The sequence below is a fragment of the Engraulis encrasicolus genome, chromosome 20, assembly GCF_034702125.1.
Source record: "Engraulis encrasicolus isolate BLACKSEA-1 chromosome 20, IST_EnEncr_1.0, whole genome shotgun sequence".
NCBI classification, from domain to species: domain Eukaryota; kingdom Metazoa; phylum Chordata; class Actinopteri; order Clupeiformes; family Engraulidae; genus Engraulis; species Engraulis encrasicolus.
This window is the reverse complement of record NC_085876.1, coordinates 8,131,864-8,144,363: the sequence shown is the minus strand read 5'-3', so window position 1 is coordinate 8,144,363 and position 12,500 is coordinate 8,131,864. Positions and strand designations below refer to the sequence as shown.

The 12,500-nt window shown below is 42.1% G+C and overlaps 2 protein-coding genes across 2 annotated transcripts in view; both read right to left on the bottom strand.

Annotated features, from left to right (window-relative positions):
* Positions 1-7,509, bottom strand: part of susd5 (sushi domain containing 5) — a 16,109-nt gene extending 8,600 nt beyond the window's left edge. Inside the window, exon 1 of the mRNA XM_063186140.1 lies at positions 7,425-7,509. Coding sequence (XP_063042210.1) covers positions 7,425-7,497 — 73 coding nt within the window. The 5' untranslated portion in view covers positions 7,498-7,509. The remainder of the gene's footprint in view (positions 1-7,424) is intronic.
* A 4,322-nt stretch (positions 7,510-11,831) lies between these two features.
* The window catches only part of clasp2 (cytoplasmic linker associated protein 2), an 85,496-nt gene continuing 84,827 nt past the window's right edge, over positions 11,832-12,500 (bottom strand). The window contains exon 42 of the mRNA XM_063185323.1: positions 11,832-12,500. This exon is cut by the window's right edge and continues 669 nt beyond it. The gene's annotated coding sequence lies outside the window, so the exon portion shown is untranslated.

Below are 12,500 nucleotides of genomic sequence, written 5' to 3'. Positions count from 1 at the left end.
ACAAATGCTCCATGATCAGTAACATGTCACAAACAATAATCACACAATAAAGCCTGAATAGCGCAACCAGAAGTTCCACATGCCCCCCATCTCCCCCTCAAGCACCTGCCCCCACAACATTTCTCTGCACGCCACTGATTTTAGCCCCCTAAATTAGATTTTTTGTTTTTTAAACAAGAGTTTAGAAATGCACATTCTAAAACTCTGTTTACATCTAAAGGGGAGGCCAAAAGCAATGCATTTTCACCACATACGTGTAAACAGCCTCTAAATGATGCATGCAAATTATGCATGCACATGCATGGAGACAAATAAAGGTTTGTGTGTTAAGGGTGTAAAAGACTTGCCTGGTTACCACCAGACCTAATCACAAGTGAGATTAGGTCTGGGGACCTGCCTACTGTAAATTCCGTGGGGGGCAGAATACTTGGCTATTATGACACACCGCCCTGCTGTCTGATTGGACAGAAAAACTGTAAAGAGCGGAATCCTTGGCCATTATGACACGCCCGTCCCGCTCTCTGATTGGACAGAGACAGGAACCATGATCTTGTCCGTCATGAGTCATCGTCGCCAGACTGTTGATTATGTAGAACTAAAGGCAGAATGGGAGTTCCCAGACTAGTAAAAGACATGACCACTATCCTCTTGCTGCTGACCATTAAACATCATTAATAGCCACCTGTACTTGGAACGTAGACATATAGGCTACCTATTTTCATCAACAAACTCCTGGCTACCATATGAAGAACACAACAAAACAAAACGCAAGGTGAATAGCATTATCAAAAAAGATCACCAAGGGCTATACTGTACCAGACTCTGTATATATCATAGAACTAAGATGAGATGAGGTCACTGATTATGTTCAAAATTGCAGCGGAAGGCAATGAGTTTCCCTCAGCACAGACATTTGTCATGTTGTTATTGTGAAACCAAGCTGTATGTATGAACCCAATTTAAGCAATTTCGAATATATATGATTGGCATCATTCACTACTAAAATCCTCTATTGGTGAGCAAATCATTCATTGGACAAATGAAGGACATCTAGTGGAGAGGAATGTGTACTGCAGTCCTTAAAAAAACCATTACAAACTGTTTACCTTGCCTAGTTGATGCATGATAAATAAATGATTGTGGATAAAGAAGAGTCTGTTGATCTTCTGCCTCTCTCGTTGGATCGAAAATAGAAACTGCAGCATAAGCAACACACATTGGAGTACCACTCCCCTCCCTGCAGGACATTTACACCACACGCCTCACCCGGAAAGCACTGATGATCATCAAAGACACAAGCCACCCTGCACACAAACTGTTCAGCCTCCTGCCCTCTGGAAAGAGGTACAGGCGCCTCCGTTCCCGTACCACCAGGCTGGCGAGCAGCACAATGCACCAAGCGATCAAGATGCTGAACACTCAACCCACTCTCCCTCCACTGTCAGCTTCTAGCCAGCAAGGCCACTGACAACCCCCCCCCCATCCCCCACCACCATATCTGCGACTGAACATTCCACCTGCACTACTATACTTGTGACTGAACTTTCAACCTGCACTAACTCAAAACACACACACACACACGCACACGCACACACACACGCACACACACACACACACACACACACACACACACACACACACACACACACACACACACACACACACACACACACACACACACACACAAGCACACTGCACTTTCTGCACTAAACCCAAACATACACACACTGACACACACACACACACACACACACACACACACAGACACACGAACATACACACAAGACGCACACCGCACCTTCTACCTGCACTAAACACATACACACACATACACACACACACACACACACACACACACACACACTGCTGCTGGTGTACTTGACAGACCTCTTTAATATTTATTTTTCTTCAAAATGCTACTATTACCATGTCAGAACGCTATAAAGGACTTTTTTTAGGAAAAGCACAAAAGCACAACAAATACCTCTTAATGTATGTCCTCTACAAGTCTTCTGTTGTCCAGTCTTGCACTTTAAATGTCTGTATGAGCACTGTCTATGTCCATACTGTCTTAAGTCCATGTATAAGTACTGTCTATGTCTATACTGTCTATGTCCTTACCTAGATTAGTCTATGTCTGTATGGGAAAGCAAGAAATGTAATTTCAAATTCTTTGTATGACCAGTGCATGTAAAGAAATTGACAATAAAACCTACTTGACTTGACTTGACATAGTCTTAATAAAGCAAGGTAACCATTTTAAGAAATATATTAAGTCGGAATTATAGAGAAACAAAGAGTACCATTCTATAGGGGATTGAGATACTGGCATCATGAGATCAGATGTGTCCACAAGGCAAGTAGGAGGAACCAACAAATCAGTTAGTGAGATCATAGTCACGGAAGTGAAACATAAAATGACCCAAATAATTGGCCTACTACCACAACAAAAACGCTGACAAGAATAAAGCCAGGTCAGTCAGTGAAGGTGCATGCAGCCACAGAGGACCTACCTGTCTGTTAAGATTCTAAGTAATATAGGTCATGTTGATCAAAATAAAGTTAGGAAAACGGCTGTTTTTTATGGAGCATTTTCCTTATGGAACGTGAACATCTTTCAGGCATCTTTCAAGTAGCAGCTGTGGCCTTATCAAGGCACTTATGGTAGGAAGTCAGGCTTCATATCAGAGGGTTGCAGGTTCAAATCCAACTCTTACCTCTCCCTACAACTCCTTGCACAGCTGAAGTGTCCTTGAGCAAGGCACCTAACCCCCACAATGGTGCTACAGTGGGACTGTCTGTACTGTAAATAACCCTGTAAAATGTCACATGGAGGCACTAAATCCCACCCAATTTGAACTCAATTCTAAAGATATCGTGGTCATACTGCACATCTACAAAACAACCTGCCCAATACCATTTTTAACCTTCAGATGATCATCCTTAACAGCCTAGTAGTTGGGCAGGAAAATGCTTCATCTGGCAAACGTGGCAATGGCTTGGTCAGCAACCAGACCTAATGAAGCCGTGTCACTAACAGCATGTCTGAGGGTTGCAAATATGCAAGGAAGGTGACAGTGACGTTTTGGATACAAGGAGTGACTTTGATAGAGCACAGTTGGGAAAAAAAAGATTCCATGGCACAATACACGCAGGCCTATACAGTATAGTAGTGTAGGACTGTGGAGTAAAAAAACGGTTCCAAAAATGCTATAAAGAATTTCCAGGTTGTACATTAAGTTGTTAAATGTAAATAGAATGTAGGCCTAACTTTTTTCACTGGTTTCAAGGTTTCACAATCTTTTTTTCTGTCTTTTTATGGCTATATCAACTTCCTACGCCTATCACTTTTTATATACAGAATAGGACATGGATCTATCTTCTGTTATTGAGATCTCATAAGTCTGCAAGAATTCCTTTAATGGGGATGAAACGTTTTTCATGGGTCTTGTGGTAAAGCACTAAAAGGGAGAGCAAATAAATGATCTAAGCCGTGAGAAAAGTAGAGGGGGAAAGGCCAGGACATGACATGGTCTCGATGCTGGCACGAAGTTAAAGTGAAGGAAAGCACACTGCTTCACTAAACAGACTTCACATTGGCTATTGGAAATGAAGCGTCATTTTGTTCTCTGTCATGAAACATTGCTTCGGTCAATTCTAAACCCTTAGGCCTAATTATAACAAGAAACAGTGCTGAGTAATATTATGATGGCCTACACAGTCTATAACTTCTTCTAAACGACCAACTCAAAGTCCTCGAGTCAGACATATACAGTATATTTATCAGGCCATGATACAACCTCTCAAAACACTGCAAATGATTTTGAGCTGTCAAACAGTCTCTGGATGAAAATATCTACCAGTGGGCCTAATTCATTTCAACTATCAATAAGAACTAACAAATTGCTCTAAAATAGAATGATAGTTCAAATCCAATATCCATACCACTTCTTTGGAGTTTTTTTTACCTCTTGAACAGTAACCCCCATAAACATGATCCCGATACAGCCTCCCTTATTAATGGAACATGGTGCCAAATCTGCTGTGTTATGTCTTTTATACATAATAAAAGTATAATAGTGAAAATAATAGTGTTGGTTTTACAATGCATTATTACAAGGCAAAGCCATGCTGGTAATGCAACATCACTAGTCCTCAATGAGAGACAGAGATGGAAACGACGGGGGAAAAAAACACTGGCACGTTTCTCATTCCTTTGAGTTCACCTGAATTATTTTAAGTTGAGTGATAGGAGCGATCTGTGAACTCGTTCAATATGTTTTTGACAGGGTGACTAATTAATTTGCAGTTAAGGTATCTACTCTTTGTAACAGCCATGCAAATAAGTAAGAAGGTCTTATTAAGAGAAAGAATGCCACAGTAGCCTACTGCTATATGGCCAATTCAATCCAGCTATCTGTATCAACTGTCTCTTGACAATTAAAACACATGCCTTCTGCCTTCAACTGTAGGGATGTGCCTCTTTCCTTCAAAAAATGGCTGGACGATGCAGAACCAAATGTGCAACAGTCATGCAAATACGTAAGAAAGGATGCCAAACAGTATGAGGCCAATTCAATCCAACTATCTGTATCAATTATCTGTTGAAACATTAATGCCTCCTCCCCTCAAATGTCGCATTTGAGCATCATCGCCAGTGTATTAAAAATGGCTAGACCATGAGGAAACAAATGTGTAGTGCTTCAGTTGATTTATTCGCTTTCCTGCGAGAGAGCTTAGTCATACTCTTTTGGACTACAGCACAAATGTTCCATCATGGGCTTTTCAAGGAGGTTACTGTTTTGGGCATGTGTTGCACCAACTTGTTGTATCTCTCCATTCCTCTTGAGTGAGATTTTGGTGGTTTCAGCCATCCGAAAGGCCCAGTAGGCCTAGAAGAACATGCTAGATGACGACCCAGAAGCCTCACTTTATCAAGAGCATATGACATGTGACATAATGTGAATAATAATACTCTTTTGACCAGGTAAAGTAAGAGGTTGATTGTAGAATAACACCTCAGTCCATTCATTATAACAAATAATGAAGACACAGACCAGATAATTATTCATAATAACTTGACATTTTAGGATACTCTCTGTCATGATATCTGATGTTGATGGATAGCGTCAACATGTTTTTGATGTGAATTAGCGCTCAGTAGAGGATTCTTTCATGGTTTCAACTATCAGGACATTCTTGCAACAACAGTTTTGACAAGGTAGGCCAATTCTTAGGTTAAGCACAGGGACATTTGTGGACACTAACAAATGGCCCAAGATGTCTACAGGTAGCCTATTCTTGTATGCCAGGTGAAATTGCTAGGACACATCATTATGACCGAAAGCGTTCCGTTTTTTGAACGTGGAAAGTTCACATAGCCTAACCAACACATAACCAACAACAGATTTGACCTACGTAGTCAGGGCGTGTTGACTGTGGCCCACAGCGTTGAGGACTGAGGACAACAACTTTTAATTTACAGGCCTGCTCTGTCCCCATGTCGACGGCAACCTGAGAAAAAAAAAGAAGCACCTTGCTCTTGACCCCTATCCATCATTATGTCTGTCCATCATTCCGGGAATATAAAGAAGAACAGAGGGCTTTGAAGTATCCCAGTATTTTCTCAAACCTATTACAATGAGATAAGATGCTGTTTGGACTGTTCATCAGTATCACACTTATCTGTATTATCTGTATGACACTTTTGTAAGAGAACTTGGATCAGCTGAAGAAACCTTTTATTGGTCATTACATTAGAAAACTAGAAGGAAAGTGTGTTGTTGCATGGCAACATTGATCAAAGAGTTGCCCTGAGCATATAAACTCTATTACAAACACATCGTTGAGCAATATTTTACAACCAGGTCCACGTTTTCGAGAGAAATATCAAAAACACCTCATAATTACCACATCAAAACTAGATTTGGACTTTCTCGGCAGAACAGACGAAAGATCTTTCAAGCTCACAAAACAGTGCAGAAGTTGCTCACACAAACTAAAAGGTCTTTGACCGAGACAACCTTGCTGGATGGATGAGAAGAAATATCACAGACATGTTGCCAAAGCAAAGCAAAGGAAGGCTGAGAAAAAGAAAGAGAAAGAGAGAGAGAGAGAGGAGTGCTTTAGCACGTTTGCCTGCCCGTGAGAGAGTCACACGGCAGGGCATGTGCCCTGGAACTCTCAGGTGAACAACAGGTACAAGTGAGACAGGGGAAGGAATTTGGGCCCAGCGTAGGTAGGCAGGCCTACTGCTGCCTAAAGCTGAGGTGTCAAACTCAAACTCACAGAGGGCCAAGAATCAAAACCTGGGACAAACTGGCAGGCCAAAACTACCAAACTCCAACTTACTGAAACGTGGCCTAGAATTCTGTATATACACATTTAATACTTCAAATAGACAATTTTCACAGACACCCATTCCCATCAAAAGTAATGTGCCTGCACACATTCCGATGTATTCCATATTCCGAGTGGGATACATCACTACAGATGCCTTTACTGTATTTGCTCATAATTCCTGTGAGCAAAATTTGTGCTCAAGTAATACATATTAGTAGCCTACAGTAATGGAGTGGGCGGGTGAATTATAATACAAATTTGAAATGACTGGAACTGAGTCAGACATCTCTGGCCTAAAGCCACAGGCCGATCTCCTGATTACATGACATTACTGTAGATTCACCACTATTTACCATCACCTGCAAATAGTTACCTACGGTATACAACAACCACTACAAAAATATATGTTTCAATACAGAGAATGCCACAATGAAAACAGCTCGTCAGTTGTCAAACTGTGGTTTGGTGATAGTACACCATAGAGCCCTTAACAAGTCTTAACTTATGGGAGTGTTTGATAAAAGTGTCAACTGGAAATCTTAAATATTAGAATTTTGCGCATCAACTTAGGAGGAAAAGACTTGAGGATAGTGTGTGGCAAAAATAAATTGGCAAACAAATGTTCTATTGATGAATGCAACAAATAATTCTACACAAATAAACAACTGTTTCATATTCAAGCACAACTATTGAAAGAAAAACAATAGGCCTTCATTTGATTGGAACATCTTCACAGTATAGAAGCATAACCAAATATTCCTAATTTCAATGCATGAGCGGCTTTAGACTAGGCCATTATAGAACTCAGACTTCAACAAGCACACTGGAAAAAATACAGATTCTTTGCAAACACATCAAATGAATCCGTTATTATATAATTCATAATAAATGAAAACCTGTCAAATACATCAACCTCGCTTAGTTGTAAGTATAAAACTAAAACTAGCAACCATGCAAAACAACTTTCTACCCCACACCTAAATAACTAAGTTACTTTGGATGAAAGTGTCATCTGCATGTAATGCAATGTAATGTAATTGCCTACATGTGGCAGACTTAATGCAATATAATTTATGTCTCACCATCGGCTTGACAGGTCCTGATTGCGAGGCATGCCAAGGCCCCAAAGACCAGTGGGAAGAAGCAGCGTGCCATTGTTGCGTGCTGAAAAACTCCAGAGAGATCCAGAGAGCAGTTAAACGGTGTACGCCGCAGTCTTCAAGAAGAAGTCTGGATTAGAATAACGTCCACAACGCACACACACACACCACTGTCTATAGTGTCCTGTGGAAGAGGGAGAGAAAGGGAGGGAGAGAGAGAGAGAGAGAGAGAGAGAGACCCATGTCTGATGGCTAAGGTAGGGTGGGGTGGGGGGGGCGTTCTGTGGAGATGGCCTGCTCTGCCGAAATGAGCTACCAGTCAAGCCTGTCAACATAGCCTTACCCCAAAACCCAAAGCTAACCCCAAGCTTGACCTCCAGGTCCAGGAACAGTTCTTAGATCAGCTCGACGGGCAGGTCATATCGACAAGACCAGGGCCACTGACAGCTTTGTCCGGGCTTGGGACAAAATCAGCTGAAAGCCCCTACGCTACGCCACTCAATACATACAATGCCCCCCCCCCCTCCATGGGCCTGTGACAACCAACCCCTTTGTCCCCATGTCAGCCTCCCTGGGGGAGACAGAAGAGGCTGGAGATTTTGAGAGGGAGGGGATGGGGGGCTATGGCAAATGGCGTGGAAGGGTGAGGTGGGGGTGGAGTGAGGGGTGAGGAGGGGAGTACAGACGGCAGTTTATGGGAGTGAATAGTGCATCTGCAAGCAGCTGGAGCGCTGGTGTGAAACCTCGCACAAGAGTGACGGTAAACACACCACACCTCACCTCAGCTCTGCACAGCACAGCACAGCACCGCACCGGCAGAAAATGCCCTGGGACAAAGAGTGCACGTTACCCTGGCCAACGTGTGTGTGTGTGTCCTGCTGCATTTGAGTGCGTGCGTGTGTGTGTGTGTGTGTGTGTGTGTGTGTGTGTGTGTGTGTGTGTGTGTGTGTGTGTGTGTGTGTGTTGGTCTCCTCGAGGGAACAATTTTTTCCTTACACAAACAGGCATTTCCTTTTTGGAGTCTGTGATGAGCATACAAATGGACTAATCATAGTGTCATAGACTGAAATGATATACTGTGTTTCCATGGGCTCCAGGGTATGTGTGTGTCAGACCTGAGGACGTAGTACGCACAGATGACGGCTTAAGGGCCTAAACATGTCTGCTTGTGGACATGGTGGTATTTGGTGAATAGATAAAGAGACTCAGCTTGTGACAGCGGAGTTTTCTTCTCTTTCAGACATGAGGTGGAAATCCCATTAGAAATCATACCACATATTTGTCCAAGCTGATTCCCTGAACCAGACAGATGAGATGATTACTGACCTCACTTGTTCTGATAGGACAGGCAACAGGAAGAGAAGGCAAAAAAGCATTAGAGTGGACACACCATTGGCTGACAGCACCGGAAAGTGGCCGGCCCCACCCCCATATTTTCTAGGCTGACCTGTCCTTGCCAGTTTTGTAAATCAATGGAGAACAGGCCTGAGTCACCTCTGTCAAAAAATACTTTCTCTAAATAATTCATTCAGCTCTGTGTCAGAGCAAACAGAGAAACAGTCAAGCAATGCTAGTCTGAGGCAAGTCAAGGTAAGGCAGTGTAAGAACAAGGAGTGAGAAAATTTGATCTTAAACATCTTAAAAAAGTCCTGGTATGATCAGCCAATAATACTTCTTCCCATTCGTATTCATGGTCTGGAGGTTCTTTGACCTGACACGATTAGAAGGGTGGGAGGATTGCACTCAGTCCTGGTTTGAAATGATTGGAGGGCTCTTACCCAATCGTTTGGTCATTGGGTGGCTGCCTGGTGGACGACTAAACCCTCCATAGAAAAAAAACAGACCATGAATACGAATGAGGAATATTATGGGTGGGTCATACCAGGCTATAGCGGTCATGGCAAGCTTAGCTCCTTGGTGTCGCGATCAGAATGCATGTTTGGTACCCCGAGGTCCGACCTCGAAACTGGGCGGGGCAACTCCCCTCCATTTCTCCTAGAGCTAACGACAGTAATCCACTCACTCAAGCTCCAATTAATCAGTTGTGGTATCAGTTTGCTGAGAACATTGAGAAACAACAGAGGGAATATTTCATTACTGGTGTTGATCGAAAAAGACACAGACGGCCCATCTGGCTGCAAACTCAACAAATGCAGCTCATTTACATTGAGGACATAGGATGAAGCTGTCTGGACGTTTTGGTGCCTGTTCAGATAGTACAGGTGGAATCTGGCGTATGGTGCCCATGCCTCACACTGCTATTTTGTAGAATGAAATATGGTAGATTGATGCATCATTTCTCCGACAGCACTATGGGAAATGCTTTAAAAAAAGAAGCATTTTTTCAAGTGAACTGCATAATAGAGTGCATCAAACCCCCATGATTTTCAAAATACCTTCATATTCTAATGGTTGTAGAATAAAAAATTTTTACCTCATGAAAAAATTGTTTGGGCAAAATGTAAATTTCAACTAATACTGTATGTAGGCCTACCAGGTATATATACACAAGCCTGGAAAAGGGGAAAATACATGTAGGTCTTCAATGTTTTAAGCAGAAGTTTGAACCTCGAGAGGTCATGTCCTGAAATTCATCTTTCAGTGACATGACAATGCATTTGAAATGCTCCCTCACTATCTTTCATCCACATTGGCAATGGATGAATAGACACGCTGGTCAACAATATAACTGATGTGTCCCTGATGTGTCTATACAGTGAGGAGAATAAGTATTTGATCCCTTGCTGATTTCGTTGGTTTGCCCACTAATAAAGACATGATCAGTCTTTAATGTTAATGATAATATGTATTCTAATATGGAGAGACAGAATATCAAAAAGAAAATCCAGAAATTAACTCTAAAGAATATATAATAATTGATTTATATTTAATTGAGGGAAATAAGTATTTGATCCCCTGCCAACCATTAAGAGTTCTGATCCCGCAGATCAAATGGCACTTCCAATCAACTTGTTATCTGAATTGAACACACCTGTTAATAGTAACCTGCACAAAAGACACATTGAATCTGCAGAATCAGTCCATAGAATCAGTCAATCAATCAAACTAAACTCGCCAACATGGGACAGACCAAAAAGCTGTCAAAGGATGTCAGGGACAAGATTTTAGAACTCAACAAGGCTGAAATGGGCTCCTGGATATTAAAGAGCAAACTGTTGGTGCATTTCTTCCCAATTTTAGGACATACAAAATGATCATCAATCATCAATCTTAGGCCTGTCTCTGGTTCCATACAAGATTTGACCTTGTGGGAATTTAATAATCAGAAAAAAGGAGATAAAGCACCTCAAAACTGTATGGGAGGAGCTAGGAAATGATCTCAAGGCAGCTGGGACCTCAATCACTAAGAAAACTATTGGAAACACTTGATACCACAGCGGATTAAAATCCTGCAGTGCATGTATGGTATCCCGGCTTCAGAAGGAACCTGTTCAGGCTCACCTGAGGTTTGCCAATGAACGTCAAACTGGATTAGGATATGATTGGGAGGTGCTGGAATCAGATGACACCAAAATCAAACTGTTTGGCATTAACAAAACTCGATGTGTTTGGAGGAAGAGAAATACTGTCTATGATCCCAAGAACAACACCTTCTCCAACATCATCAATGAAAGTGGTAACATTATGTTTTGAGGTTGTTTGTCTGGCCAAGACACAGGACAACTTCACATCGCCAAGAAATGGATGGAGGGAGACATGTAAACGTACAATTCTGCATGCCAACCTCTTTCCCACCACCACTAGACTGAAGGTGGGTCATGGATTGGCCTCCCAAAATGATTATAATCCATAACATACAGCCCAAGCAACGAAGTAGTAGCTCAAGCAGAAGCACATTAAGGTCATGAAGTGGCCTAGACAGTTTCCAAACATTAACCCTATAATAATCCTGTGAAGGGAACAGAAGCTTCCATTTGGCAAGCTACAGTCATACAACTTAAGCGATTTAGAGATGATCTGCAAAGAAAAGTGGACAAAAATCCTTTCTAATATATCCACAAACTTTGTCATTAACTGGAATAAACATCTGGCCTCTGTATGAGAAAACAAGGGCTTTGCCACCAAGTATTTTGTCTTCTTTGACTAGAGGGGTCAAATACTTATTTTCCTCAATGGAATACAAATCAATTAAAATATATTCTTCAAAGTTATTTTCTGGATTTTCTTTTTGATATTCTGTCTCTCTATATTAGAATACATTTTATCATTAATATCATAGAATGACCATGTCTTTATTAGTGGGCAAACCAACAAAATCAGCAAGGGATCAAATACTTATTCTCCTCACTGTAGTTCTACCCATGGCATGGAGATAATAATAATAATACTAACACTAATAAAAAAAACAAAAGCACAACTTCCTTTTATGGTCTGTACAGTTCGCAATTTTATTGTTAATACACATACATAAATGCAGCAGGGAACACAAGAGACAGATGAGAAAAAGAGAGAGAAAGAGAGACAGACAGACAGACAGAAGAAGAGAAAGAAAGAAAGAAAGAGAGAGAAATAGGAAGGGACATACATATTAGCGGTTTAAAAGTGTAAGTACATTTTCTACAACCCTCCGTTTGCATGGAGCAGAGTGACACTAGAGCTCTAGGAGACCAGATGAGGGGGCTGTGTCATTGCGATACATAGTTGAGGAGGGGTGGGGACAGGAGAAGGACGGACACACGCACTGACTGACTGACTGGCGTTACACAGGTGACTTCGGCCCGACAGATTGGCACCTTATTGGCCCACGTGGGTCCTCAACCTTGACCTTGACCTTTCACCCCGTCCGTCGGTGCCCAGCCGAGTCCGGTACAGATCCGGCCCACGTCCGCCTTGGGGCCCCTCACCCATCTCCACTCCACTTCAGTCTCGGGCCTTTGTAAGACATGCAACTGAGCCCCAAAACAGCTGGAGTATAAAGACCTCCGCAACCTCCCTTTTCTCCAGTTCTTTAACTACAAGGGTTGAGCCGTGACAGGAGTGTTGTATTTGTGTGTGTGTGTGTGCGTGTGTGCCTGTGTGAGTGAGTGTTATGATTAC